Source organism: Phacochoerus africanus, chromosome 4 (genome assembly GCF_016906955.1).
Source record: "Phacochoerus africanus isolate WHEZ1 chromosome 4, ROS_Pafr_v1, whole genome shotgun sequence".
Classification (NCBI taxonomy): domain Eukaryota; kingdom Metazoa; phylum Chordata; class Mammalia; order Artiodactyla; family Suidae; genus Phacochoerus; species Phacochoerus africanus.
Window position 1 is genome coordinate 135,073,545 of NC_062547.1, and position 12,391 is coordinate 135,085,935.

General features: G+C 54.5%; 1 protein-coding gene across 1 annotated transcript in view; it reads right to left on the bottom strand.

Annotated features, from left to right (window-relative positions):
• SEPTIN8 (septin 8) overlaps nucleotides 1-7,781 on the bottom strand; it is a 27,349-nt gene extending 19,568 nt beyond the window's left edge. The window contains 1 exon segment of the mRNA XM_047778602.1: nucleotides 7,625-7,781. Within this exon segment, the coding sequence (XP_047634558.1) occupies nucleotides 7,625-7,654 (30 nt within the window). The 5' untranslated portion in view covers nucleotides 7,655-7,781.
• Between the last annotated feature and the right edge of the window lie 4,610 nt (nucleotides 7,782-12,391).

Consider the following 12,391-nt stretch of genomic DNA (forward strand, 5'->3'; position numbering starts at 1 on the left):
TCACGGAGGATGGCAGAGCCAAGGAAAGCACAGAGGAGAGAGCTGGTGTCCTCCCTCCCTCTGGGCGTTTCCCTTTACCGGGGCCACAGCCAGCTTTCCTGCTGAAGCTAGCTGAATGGGGCCATCTCGACTTGCAATGGAAAGCATCCTGACTGCTTCAGGCTCCCAAGTAAAACTCTGAGTGCGGAGGAACAGGGAGAAAGCAAGGAGAGGAAGGACAGGGAAGGAGAAGTCGTATCCCAACCACAGGAAGGAATGGATGTCCAGTGATGACAGACACCAACACCTCCCTGAGGACCACCTGCACGGGCTAAGCCAGGTGAGTCCCACAGGCCCTTGCCCGCCCTGTGTGGCAGAGACCATTATTACCCATTTTACAGGTAAGGAAACTGAGGTGCACAGAAGCTGAAGAACTAATCAGGGCAGAGGAGGGGTCTGAGAGCAGCCGAGCCCTGGCCCCGAGACACTCAGCTTTACTACCTCCGCTGCTCTTACAACGCTCCCAACTCATTCATCCAGCCACCTGACACATGCTCGCTGGCACGTCTGCTGTGTGCCAGCCACTGGGATGGCTGCCAACGAAAAGATGAGGACACTAGATTCTTGACCACGGGGCTCAGTCTAATTCAGTCTAAACTCAACCGGCTGGAGAGGCCAGGCAGGTAATGTGAATGGGTGAAGGGGAGCAAGATGGTAATAACGACAGCAACCACACCTACCAGTTATCGAGGGCTCACCATGTGTGCTTCTAATTCCATCTCGCTTAGCCCACCCATCCGCCCTATGAGGTAGGCTGCCTATTATCTCCACGGCACAGAATCAACAACTGAGGCACCAAGAGATTAAGTAATTTTCCCAAGATCACACTGCTCAGGAGGGCGAAGACACGATCTGGATGGAGAGGGTGCGACAGCAGAACCCACACTTCCAGCCACGTCACTCTGCTTGCTGCCTATTGGACGAAAGACTCGGTGACTGGGCTGAGTGTGGGGGCCTGCAGAGAGAGGCAGGAACCATGGAGAACTGCAGAGGCTGTGCTCGGCCCATGATGGCTATGGTTTCGTGACTCCAGCCAACTAGGGGAATGCACACCTCGTGTTGCCAAATCTTCCAATTTTTTAAAGAGAGAATCCAGAAATCTAGATTTTTATTTGAAAACTCATTACTTTTCGAAGATTGGCAACACCTACAAATTGAAACTATCATGATGGCCCAACACAACACGTCTAGGGGGATGGACCTGACCCATGGCCTGACAGTCTGCAACCCCGGCTGGCAGGAGAGTGACCTGGAAAGACAAAACACTCCGTCTCCACTCTTGGGGCATGGGGACCCACAGGAGGCTGCTCCGTGGAAGGAGCTTTCAGGCTGGATGACTTAACTCAGACCCTAATGAGAGGAGGACCCAGCTGCTTCTGGCCCTTTCCATATGCCCTGCTCCCAGGGGTGCCAGCTCAGGGGGCTCAAACGGTCCTCAAAGCTCCAGCTCCAGGACAGAAGTTGGCAGCTCTGAGCTTTACACACACAATGGGAAACTCCACAGGGCCATTATCCCCCCTCTAATCACTAACAAGCTTTTGGCTCCTGCGCCGGGCTCCGGGCTTCTATGTCATCATTTCTTTGCAAACATCAAAGACAGCAACCAAAATAATAACCGCTCAGGCTGACTGCGTTCCTCCATGCCCGCTCGTCCAGAACAAAGTGGAGAATGGCATTTTGTTATGTAGCCCAGTGGATAAATAGGACGTCCTTTTCCTGACCAGGCAATGCTGTCTAAGCTTTCTGGAGCAGCCCGAATCACCAGGCAAGAGGAGCTGGCTCTTGGTGGGAATTGGGGAGAAACTGTGTCTTGCGCTTGCCCCCTCCCCCAAAAGACAAAACTTTTTGTCCGAAGTACTGGGAATCTGTTCGTCAGAACCAGCAGAACTGAGGCAGACATGGGTGAAAAAAGCCCCCTGACACCAAACCTCCCAAACTAGTTTGGTTGTTGGGCTGAAAGTAGAGGTGATGCCCCACCGTCAGTGTATGTGGCTCCTGAATCCCAGACAAAGAGCAGCCCCCACCCCAGGCCTTCCGCAGAGTTCTCTCCAAGTGCCTTGGATATTGGACAGGATGTCCCCCCCAGGCTCCCAGGCCTGACACCCACTGCCCTGAGCACCCTCCAGGCAGACGGGAAGCCTTCTCCTCACAAGAGCTTGAGCTCTGGGTGTGTGGGGGGGGGCTATAAAGTCCTTGTGCAATGGACACAGGAGTCACTGTGCCACCGGGGGACTTCTCTGCCCATGGGTCTGGCACAAACCACCCTACCCCCGGCTCTAGCTTATGCTCAGCAGCCTGGGCCTTAAATAGCCAGAGCAGAGGCCTCTGGCCAGAACCGGTCATAGCGCAACTGTCCTTGAGTCCAAGAGGAATCCTAGGAATTTTCCCAGGAAAGGCTTAGGCTCTGGTCCCAGGATTCCATAGCAAGCCTCTAAGTCCAGGTCAGAGGTTACGGGAAATAACCCAGGGATGTACATGGGAGGGCAGGGGTGGGAATGCTGCGGCCTTGGGCCAGGAGGGAAGAAGAGACACAGGATATACCTGTCCCCGGTCAAGAGGACACCTGAGAACCCAAGTGGCCCTCTCCTAAGGAGGCAACAAAAACCCGGGGAGAAGACACAAGCCAGGCTCATGGTGACAGCACAGTGGCAGACACGGTAACAACGGCAAGACGGCAGTTGGGCCCCAGGAGGAGGCCACCAGTCACTCAAGGCCAGTCATCCGGGCCCCTATCCTGGGAAGTGAAGGGACTTTGGGAGCAAATGACCGGCAAGAGTCCAAGGCCACCTCACGCCCTGACCCCAGCACTCCAACCTCTGGGCTTCTGGTCCCTCCGAGAGGCGCTTGGCTCCCTCTTCCTGCACAGAGACAACCAGGCCTGCTGCTTAGTCCCCCGGGATGATGGAGCGCACACTTCTCTGGTCAAAATGAGGTCTCCAGGAAGGCAAGTTACTGGTCTCTGGGCCCACTGTCCCTGAAACGCTCCTGGGCTTCGTCATCCTCCTGAGAGGGAACAGTCCAACCCACCACAGGGCAGATGCGGAAGGCACTCTGGGCTGCAGAAGGTACTGGAACCCCAGGTGGTCACTTTCCCACTTGCGCAGGGACTCCGGGGGCAGGGAAAGCCACACGGTCTGGACAGCTGGATGGAGGCAGCCTATGTTCCACAGGGAAGGAGATGCCACCCTTGGAAAGAGGAAAGTGGGCAGCAAAGGTGACCGTGCCCCCCGCCCCCCCCGGGATGGATGCTGGTGTGTGAGGAGAAGGGCCTGAGCACCAACCTGAGGCTCAAGGCGGAGCTGCTCCACTTTCCTGTTGCTTGTCTCCCCACCGCCCCCTCCCCACCACCACACTGGCAGAGTATCAGACTCACAGTCCATGCCCACGGCCTGTGCTGAACCTCAGGGCCCAGACGGTCCAAGCCCAGAAGGCCCCTCAGAGAGGAACTAGCACCTGCGATCCGAAATCGGCTCCCATTCCTTCCTCCCCTGCTTCTGTCCCTCCAATGGAGCCTCCAAGATAGGGGCCAGGAACTATCCAGAAGCCATGTGTCCTGAGGAAGAGACTATCCAATCTGCCCCAATAGCACCCAGGGCAATTGATGGTTCAGGCCAGGGGTCCCCTGCCCTGCCGTCCACCACCTCTTCCCAGCGGTGGCTCCTCACACGAGCCCTGGGCATGCAGATGGCACAGGTCGCCCCAACTCTATCACGAGGACATGTTGCCCTTGGGAGGCATCCTCACCAGGCGGTTGTGTCTCCCTCTGGCCTGCTTAGCTCCACATCGAGTTATCTGGCAAAGTTTGTGCCTTGGCGGCCATAACGGAGTCCTGGGACCCAAGCTGGCAGCACAGAGGCAGGAAGACTGGAGAGGCTGCAGGGGACACACAGAGGCCAGCCAGTCCTCAGGCCCTTTGCTCTGTCATCCTGCAGCGGCTTTCTTCTGGTAGCTGGACTGGAGCCACAGAAACACGCATGGTGGTTACTGCCCCAAATCCATACCTCCCTCCAGCCTATCTCAGGGCTCAAAACTCAGAGGGCTCCACCTTCTCTGTCATCTCAAGGGGTCCTTGGGAACTGAGGTTGGGTCTCAGGCCCCAACGTGCCAATGACCAGCGTTTGCATCTCACCCAGCCATGGGCTATTGGCATCAACAAGATGATGGACAAAAGCATCCAGTGGCCTCCCTGCCATCCAAAGCTTTTGACAGATGTCTGGTCCTGGGTTCCCAGCCTTCATCCATTCTCCTGTGTCACTGGCATTGCAGTCAGTCTCCTTCTCACCCCCCTCTCTGTTCCGACTCTGGTCTGTCCCTTGTCATGTGCTGCGTTGGCTCACCCATGCACTCCCACCCATCTCCCCGCCCTGGCCCATTCCAATCCACATCCCAGGCAGATCTTTCTTAGGTCAGCACCCACGGCAAGGTATGGTGCTAGGCAGGCCAGACCCACCTCCCAGGGCAAGGGGCTCTGCAGCTGGTGCTCACTTACGCCCCCTCCAGACCTCCAGGCACTGAGAGCTGCACAGACACCCCTTGCTGAGCCCTCATTTTTCCTTCAGAACAGCTCAGCCAGGAGGTTACTGGCCCTTTGTGCAGGGGCAGGCGCTACCACTCCATGACGCCCCGCCAGGGTGAGAGCCTGCCTCCTGCCTTCCTTCCCTCCAGCTCTTGCTTCAGGGGTGGAACAGGCACTCCCGGGATAGCCTGCTTCTTGGGGAAGTGTCAAGATTACAGGGGTGACAACGGAAGTGACAGATGGCGCTGGGATAAAGTGGAGATGGAGGTGGGGGCGGGTGATCGGCTGAGAGGGGTGCCAGGCGTGAGGCTGCCATGCCGCACACTCCTCTCTCCCCCTCAGAGCTCCACTTCCCCTGGGCCCTCCATCCCCCCTCACCACGGAGTCTGAACCTTACCCATGAGAGTCTAATAGGAGAAACACAGGAGCCAGCCCCTGAGACCGAAAAAGAATAAGCCCCAGAGCCTGGGACCCAGGCTGGAGGAGGGGCAGAGCATCGTGGACAGGAGTCTGGCTGCCCAAGGAGGGCAAGAGGCAAGAGACTCCCCAGGGGGCTGTCCCAGACACGCTCATCCAAGGAGATTTCAACCCTAACTCTGGGGTTCACCTAGGGCTGGGCCAGGCCCAGCCAAAAGGTAAAGGCTGCTGAGCCTGAGCTGTTCGCATCATGCTACGTAGAGAACAGGAACCCCGCACACACTGACCTCAAAGCACCATTCCATCTGCTTGTCTAAGCTCCAGGTTGGGAGAGTTCCCAGGCCCTCTGGGGCTGGTCTGACCACCGAGCTGGCCTCAGCAGCAGTGTCAACCTGCCACAGTTCAAGCAGATCACAGCCTCCCGGCCACTGCTTAAGACCCAAGTCAACCATGGGGTTGGTGAGACAACTACGCACATATCCCCAGACATGCCGTAGACTGCGATTCATCTTCCACAAACTCTCTGAAAACATGAGCATGGTTATGCTCACTGGATAGCGAGGTAAAGGAAGAAATAATTTGCCGAGGATGACAAGGCAGGAGAGGAGAATGGAGCCCAGGCTCCTACATGAAGGCCAAACCCCACCCAAGGTCTCCACCCAAATTCAACTGTGTCCAAGTCCTCCCAGGAGGCTGACGGCCCAGAGCTCGAAGGGTGTGGATGGCGTCCATCCATCCAGCTTAATCTGGCACAGTAACCAAGGCCCCTGAGCCGGGACGGTACGCCTTGCCTTGAGTCAGCCCCCTCTTTGCGTCCCGGCCCACTCTGGGCATTAAGAGCCGGAATCCCCACAGTTGTGGTTAAAAAGCTACCATCTCTCAGGGATGGTGGCCCCTGGAGAGGGGGCCCTGTAACGGAGCAAACCCATTCACTGCTGCCTTCTTACACAGAGAGCCAGTCTTCACAGCCACATGCGCGCTGGGGAGAATGTACCTTGTGATGTGCCTACCACGTGCCAGTCACTGCTCTGAGTACCTGACCTGGATCCTCTCATTAAATCCTTCTAATCACCCTATGGGAAAGGCAGTACTCTTATCCCATTATACAGGTGAGAACACTGAAAGCTTAAACAAATTGCTCAAGGTCACGTGGCCAAAGCGAGTCCAGGATTCACATTGGGGCGTCTGATTCTAGTTACGCTACACACCCCTTCCATCTGCAAGACCTCCTGTTAGAGCAACCTCTGGCCACGGAGAGACAGAACCCAGCCATAACTTTCTGCTCAGCAGGGCACAGAACATGCACACAGACACGCAGGGAGAGATGTGTAAACACACACAGGTCTCTTGGCCTCCAGCTAACCAGCAGGTCTGTCGGGATTCACGCGCAGCCCTCCTGGGGTACATAAATTCCTATTTACCGTGCAGGCCAAGCTCTGAACCTGCTCCTCCTGTATTCAAACTTACTGAACTGACTCGCAGCCCCCTCTCCACTGGAAATGAAACACTCCAGTACAGAAATTATGAAACCAAGAGTCTCTGCTTTAGTTACCCCTATTTCCAAAGTAGACCAACAAATGTATTTTCAGATGAAAGAGAAAATTTACATATATAAATTCGGATGGCAGTATTTATAGCATTAATTACGTAAGTCCCGGATCCCTTATTTAGCCCCAGAACCAATTCCTTATCGGTCATATATTTAGCATTTCCCCCCACCCCCAACGTCTCCCGACTCTCCCTTACAACGACCAGGGCCTCACATGCTGGCAAGAAGACACAGCTTCCTTCACTGTCAGAGCCCAACCTCCCAGACACACCCAAATTCAGCCTTAGAATCAGGGGACATGCAGCCACGACCCCCAAAAGTCCCCTCTCCCCTCGGGTGAATTATAAAAGCCTTTAGAAAATAGGCTACAGGCCGGCTCGGGCCCGGAGAGACCTCTGGAGGGACCACCAGAGATGTGAGCCCTGCAGAAGGCATACCCGACCTGGGGCCCAAGCAAACATCCACTGGGCTGAATCTGGAATCTCTCCAGTTTCTGGGGAATGGCTGCCTCCGACCCTACCACTGAGGCCGGACCTGCCTGGAATCGCACCCGGGATCCGGCCGCTTGGGTTGGGGTGCAGGCTGGGGTTGGGAGAAGCAGGGCCAGGACCTTGGGTCTTCAGGACCCAAGTCTGCAACTGCCCTTGGCTCACTTGAGGGACTCCCTCGGACCCCTAGGGCTTCATCCTGAGCCCAGCCAGCAGCACCTGCGCGGCCAGGGGTCTCCCCCGCCGTGCAGAAACAGGCAGGGAGACGGGGCTTCGGAAGAGCCTGGATCCTCCCCTCCGGCGCCCGGGGCTCCGGTCTGTCCTCTCACCTGGCCGGAACCAGGAGGATATTTATGTGCTCCTTTCCGCGAAAGGAGTCCGCCTCGCCTTCGCCCAAGCAGAGCGACCCCGCCAGCCGCCCGGCGAGGCGCCCCCGCCCGACGCCCCAGGTCCCGGGGCTAGCGCTGCTCGGAGAGCCAGCTCGTGTGCCCCCGGCCCGCCCGGAGTCGAGGTCGGCTCGCGCGGCACTGACAGCCGGGCTCGCGCCCCCGGCCAGCGGCACGCGGCCCCCTCCCCGCGCCTCTCGCGCGCGCCGCGGCCCAGCGGGGCCCTCACCGAGAAGCGCTCCAGGTCAGTGGCCGCCATGGCGAGCTCCGCACCGGGCAGGCGGGCCGGGCCGAGCACCCGGGCCGCGACAGGGACCAGCCGGCTGCGGGACGCGCTCCGCCCGGGCGGCTGCGGCTGAATGGATCCAATATGGCCACTTCCTGGAAACTCCCCTTGGCGGCAGCGGCGGCGGCGGCGGCGGGAGAAGCCGCGGAGCCGCCCCCGCCCCCGCCCGCGGGACCGGCCTCCCCGCCTGGCCCCGCCGCGAGCGCAGCCCGAGCCCCAGCGCGGGCACGGCCGGGGGTCTCCGCGGCGAGGCGGGAGGTGCCAACTGCGAGGACTGCTGGGACTTGTAGTCCCGAAGTTGGGGGGCCAGCAGGGCCGTGCCTGGGGACCCGGGCCAGTGCCCGCCGGCCTGCCGCGTGTCCCTGGGAGGCTGGGGACGAGGCCGGGAGGGAGTGTCCCGCGCCTCCGCGCTAGGAAGCCCGCTCGTTGCCGAGAAGTGTAGGGTGCGGCGTGCGCCCTCGAGGTCTCCCCCAAGCCGCCTCCACCCGGTCAGAGCCTGCAAATACACGGAGACCACCAGCCAGAGTGTTGGTGGATTGCGTGCGGTCCGTCGGGTCCAGGAGAGGCCGCCTCAGCCTCTTATGGCCGTACGCTGGGCCCCACCTGATGCTCTGGTCCGAGCCAGGACGGCACCCGGGGCGGGACCCGCGCGTCCGGCTGGGCGGCCTTCCCGGGCCAGGGACCAGCCTTCGGCTCCTTGCGCAATGAAGGCGCAGGATGCGCAGTTCAGGCTCAGATTCGTGCAGTAGACAAGCTGAGTTCGGCATTCAAGACATCAGATAGCAAGTGACCGTCACCCTGCCTACCCCTAAGGGTTTCGGGGGAGGTCTTAATGGAGTCTGGGAATTGCGCAAGGAAGACTGCAGCTCCCAATGCATGCGCATTCTCTCTGCGAATCCCACTACTCAAAACACGCACAAAACTTAGAAAACTAATACCTCTGCCCAAGCCAAAGGCCTTCAGGGGACTCTGGTCCTATTCACTGACTAGCCTTCTAAAATCCAGCTCCGAATCCTCCAAAACCCTCCTTATTTTGTCATTCCCTCTGCCTCTCTGTCTGCTCTCTCTTTGGGAAGGTAGCAAGGCTTGTCTCCTGCTATTTCAATGGCCTCAACCTGGGTGGGTCCACCCTCCACACCCTTCCCACCCACCAAGATTTTCCTGAGAAACAGCCCAGCCTGTCCCTCTGACTCAGGAACTTGTGGTTGAAGGTGTCAGAGGACCACATCTGGGCTTGGCACACCTGGCTTTAAGAGGAGCTCCTCCCTGCCCTTCCGCTGGCTCTCAGGTAGTTGACCCTGTCCCCTTGAAGTAGCTTTTGTCTTCCTTCTCTCCAGGGCACATTGTAGCAGGTCACTAAGGTGAAATGACATCTTGCTGGTCCTTTCTGATTCAGTGTTCACTCTGTGCCTCCCTCTCACAGTGTTTCCCATGCTGTATTGTAGCTATCTGCGAGAAACAGGCAAAGCTGTGGTTAAGGGTGCTGGACCCAAGGCAAACAAACCACCTGGGTTGGAATCCTGCCTCCATCCCTTGCCAGCTTTTTAACCTCAGGCAATTTACTTACCTGTGCCTCCCCTTCCTCCTCCTAAAACTGAGGCTAATCAGAGTACCTCTGCCACAGGATTAAACTCAGGAAAATAAGGGCTCTCCTCTACACTTGAAATAAAATGCTTAATCAAATCTCCTCTAGACTACAAAAACCTTAATTTCAAAGCCCAGAGAGACAGACAGACAGACAGACAGAGGGAGCGAGATGTGTGGTCAGTTGGTGTTGCGTTGATCAGCCTGGACCAGATCCACTATTTCCTTTTTCTTTCCTGTAACTGGCAAGAAATCTGTCCCGAAGACCATTTTCTGCATCACAACTCTCTGGAATCTGCCCTAAATTATCTCAAAAATGGTCTTTCCCCCAAGTTGTGCATTTTTTTCAAAATAATCCACTTCTGCAGCCCCAGCTGCTGGCTGTGAGAAGGAAAAGCCGAGATTACAGCTGACTTCCTTCTCTTGGGATGTGGTCACTGTTAGGAAAATTTACATCTCCTCCCCGAACCCCAAGTTTCTTTTTCTTTCGTCCTCTTCTCCTTCTCCTTCCTGTTCCTCTTTTTCTCCTTCCTCCTCCTCCTGTTTTGTTTTGTTTTGTTTTTGGCTTTTTAGGGCCGCACCCATGGCATATGGAGGTTCCCAGGCTAGAGGTCTAATAGGAGCTACAGCTGCCAGCCTACACCAGAGCCACAGCAACGCCAGATCCAAGCCACTTCTGCGACCTCCACCACAGCTCACGGCAACGCCGGATCCTTAACCCACCGAGCAAGGCCAGGGATCGAACCCACAACCTCATGGTTCCTAGTCAGGTTCGTTTCCGGGGCGCCCCGACGGGAACTCGCTCTTCTCTCCTCTTCTCCCTCTCCCTCGTAGTCGCCTTCCTCTCTGCCCCCACCTCCTCCAGTGCGGCTGCTGGTCAGAACTACTGAAGGAGGGAGAGTGAGTTACCTGTGGGGAAACAAAGGCAGATACAGCAATCATTTCTCACACGAGGTAAAGTGGTATTTCTCATGGCAGCATTTCCCAGTGTTCCTTACACACCTAGGAGAAGGGGATACCTGCTAACACACACACACACACAGACACACACACACACAATGGTTCCCCAATTAAATAATAGTACATGTGCAATGCCGAGTTCCAGACAGGACAAGGTTTCTGTAGAAGTCCTCAGAGCTTTGGGTGACACCATCTGAGAGGTAAAGGGACTATGCAGCCTTCCTCAGACTTAGTTCCCCGCACCCCCCGCTCCCCCCCCCCCCATATACACCTAGCACCACACTGAAATTTAACCCCACAGGCCTCACTGTTGCTGGCCTTTTACTTTTGTTTATAGTTTCTTTCTGTCACACAAAAGTGTAGAATATTGATGCTGTCAAGTGTACTCGAAATTTCCTTTAGCGTTTTCATCATAAAACCCCTTTTAAAAATCCTTCCCTATCTTAAATTCATGAAGTTATTCTCTTTGGCTCTCTGTATAAAACGTTCCAAAATTTTTTGTCACATCTAAGTCCATCAGCGATTTGCTTGTGTATGTGACAAACTGGGCTGTGTCACCATCACTGATCTACAAGGCAAATTGTACCGGGATTCAGCGGTTAGCAAGCCCAACTAGCATCCATGAGGACACGGGTTCCATCCCTGGCCTCGCTCAGTGGGTTAAGGACCAGGCGTTGCCGTGAGCTGTGGTACAGGTCAAAGATGTGACTTGGATCCTGCGTTGCTGTGGCTGTGGTGTAGGCCGGCAGCTACAGCGCTGATCGGATCCCTAGCCTGGGAATCTCCATATGCCTCGGATGCAGCCCTAAATGACAAAAAGACAAAAAATAAAAAATACAATGCAAATAATACCAAAGATTCTATTTCTATATGTGTGTGAGTAGGTCTGTGGATCGGTTAGGATAAGGTTCAGTCGCTTCAGCAAGATAGACGTTTCTCACTTTATCCAGGGAGGCAGTCTAGGCGATGCGACATTCTGTTCACACTTTCTGTTGCTTTGCTTTGAAAAGTCTTGACTTCATGATTCCGCGTGGTGAAATCTGCATTCCAGACAGTAAGAGAGGGTGAAGATAATAAAGAGAAAATTGAGCAAACACTCTCAGATGGTTCCAGAAGCTGCCGTGTGGCACGTCTACTTACATCCTATTGACCGTAGCTAGGAAATGGGGTCTTTATTCTGGCCATCAAGTGCACAGCAAAAAATTCCATAAAATATTAGGAGAGTAGACATTGGGAGGTGGCAGCCATCGCTGCCAAGTCTGTGTTTATTTATTCCATTTAGTGTGATGCCTGAAAGAATATTTTTTTAATGTTTTAAATGTATTTGTTTAATTGTTGGAAAATTAAAACATAAAAAAAATGATAAGTGAAGTTCTCTTGTGGGGAAGCCGTTAAAGATCTGGCAGTGTCACTGCAGTGGCAAGGGTTGCTTGCTGTGCTGCAGGTTCGATCCCTGGCCTGGGAACTTCTGCATGCCGTGGGTGCAGCAAAAAAAAAAAAAAAAAGACAAGCAAGTAAACAATCAGCTATATACCACCTTTCAGAGTCAGCCACAGAAATGAGCATTACATTACAACGTTTTAGAAAGCTTTCTACGCATATTTATAGACAGGAGAAAAGACCACAGAAATATTTTATATGACCTGTACCATCATACAGATGCCATTTTAATAAAAAATTATTTTTATTAATAAATTTTCCTCGAATTTAAAAGAAGTGGAAGTGAAACTGAAGGAAGAGTTGAGCTTCAAATAATGCTTCTTGACCACAGGAGATATTACTTCCTAAAAGATACCTCTGAGGTTAAGCAAAAATTGTGAAAAACATTAAGAGCTTGGAGCCAGTGTTTTGAAATTACACACTTCAATATTATGCGTGTGCGTATGAGTGTTAGCTCTCATGATTCTTTCCATCTCTCCACCTCCCCTGACCCTGCCTCCTGACATTTACTGCTTATATTATTATTGATACATTTTCCAGGTTTATGATAATCATACTCTGTTCTAGTTAGTTGGTATACATTCCAGATTTAAATAAATTCAATGCTCATCACAGGTTCTTTTATCAAGGATTCTCTATTTGCAAGCTCTTTATTTCATTTCATCTCTAAATGGCCTAATTTCATTGTTTCATTTTTGGTTTGGTTTTGTTTTGTTTTGCCTTTTT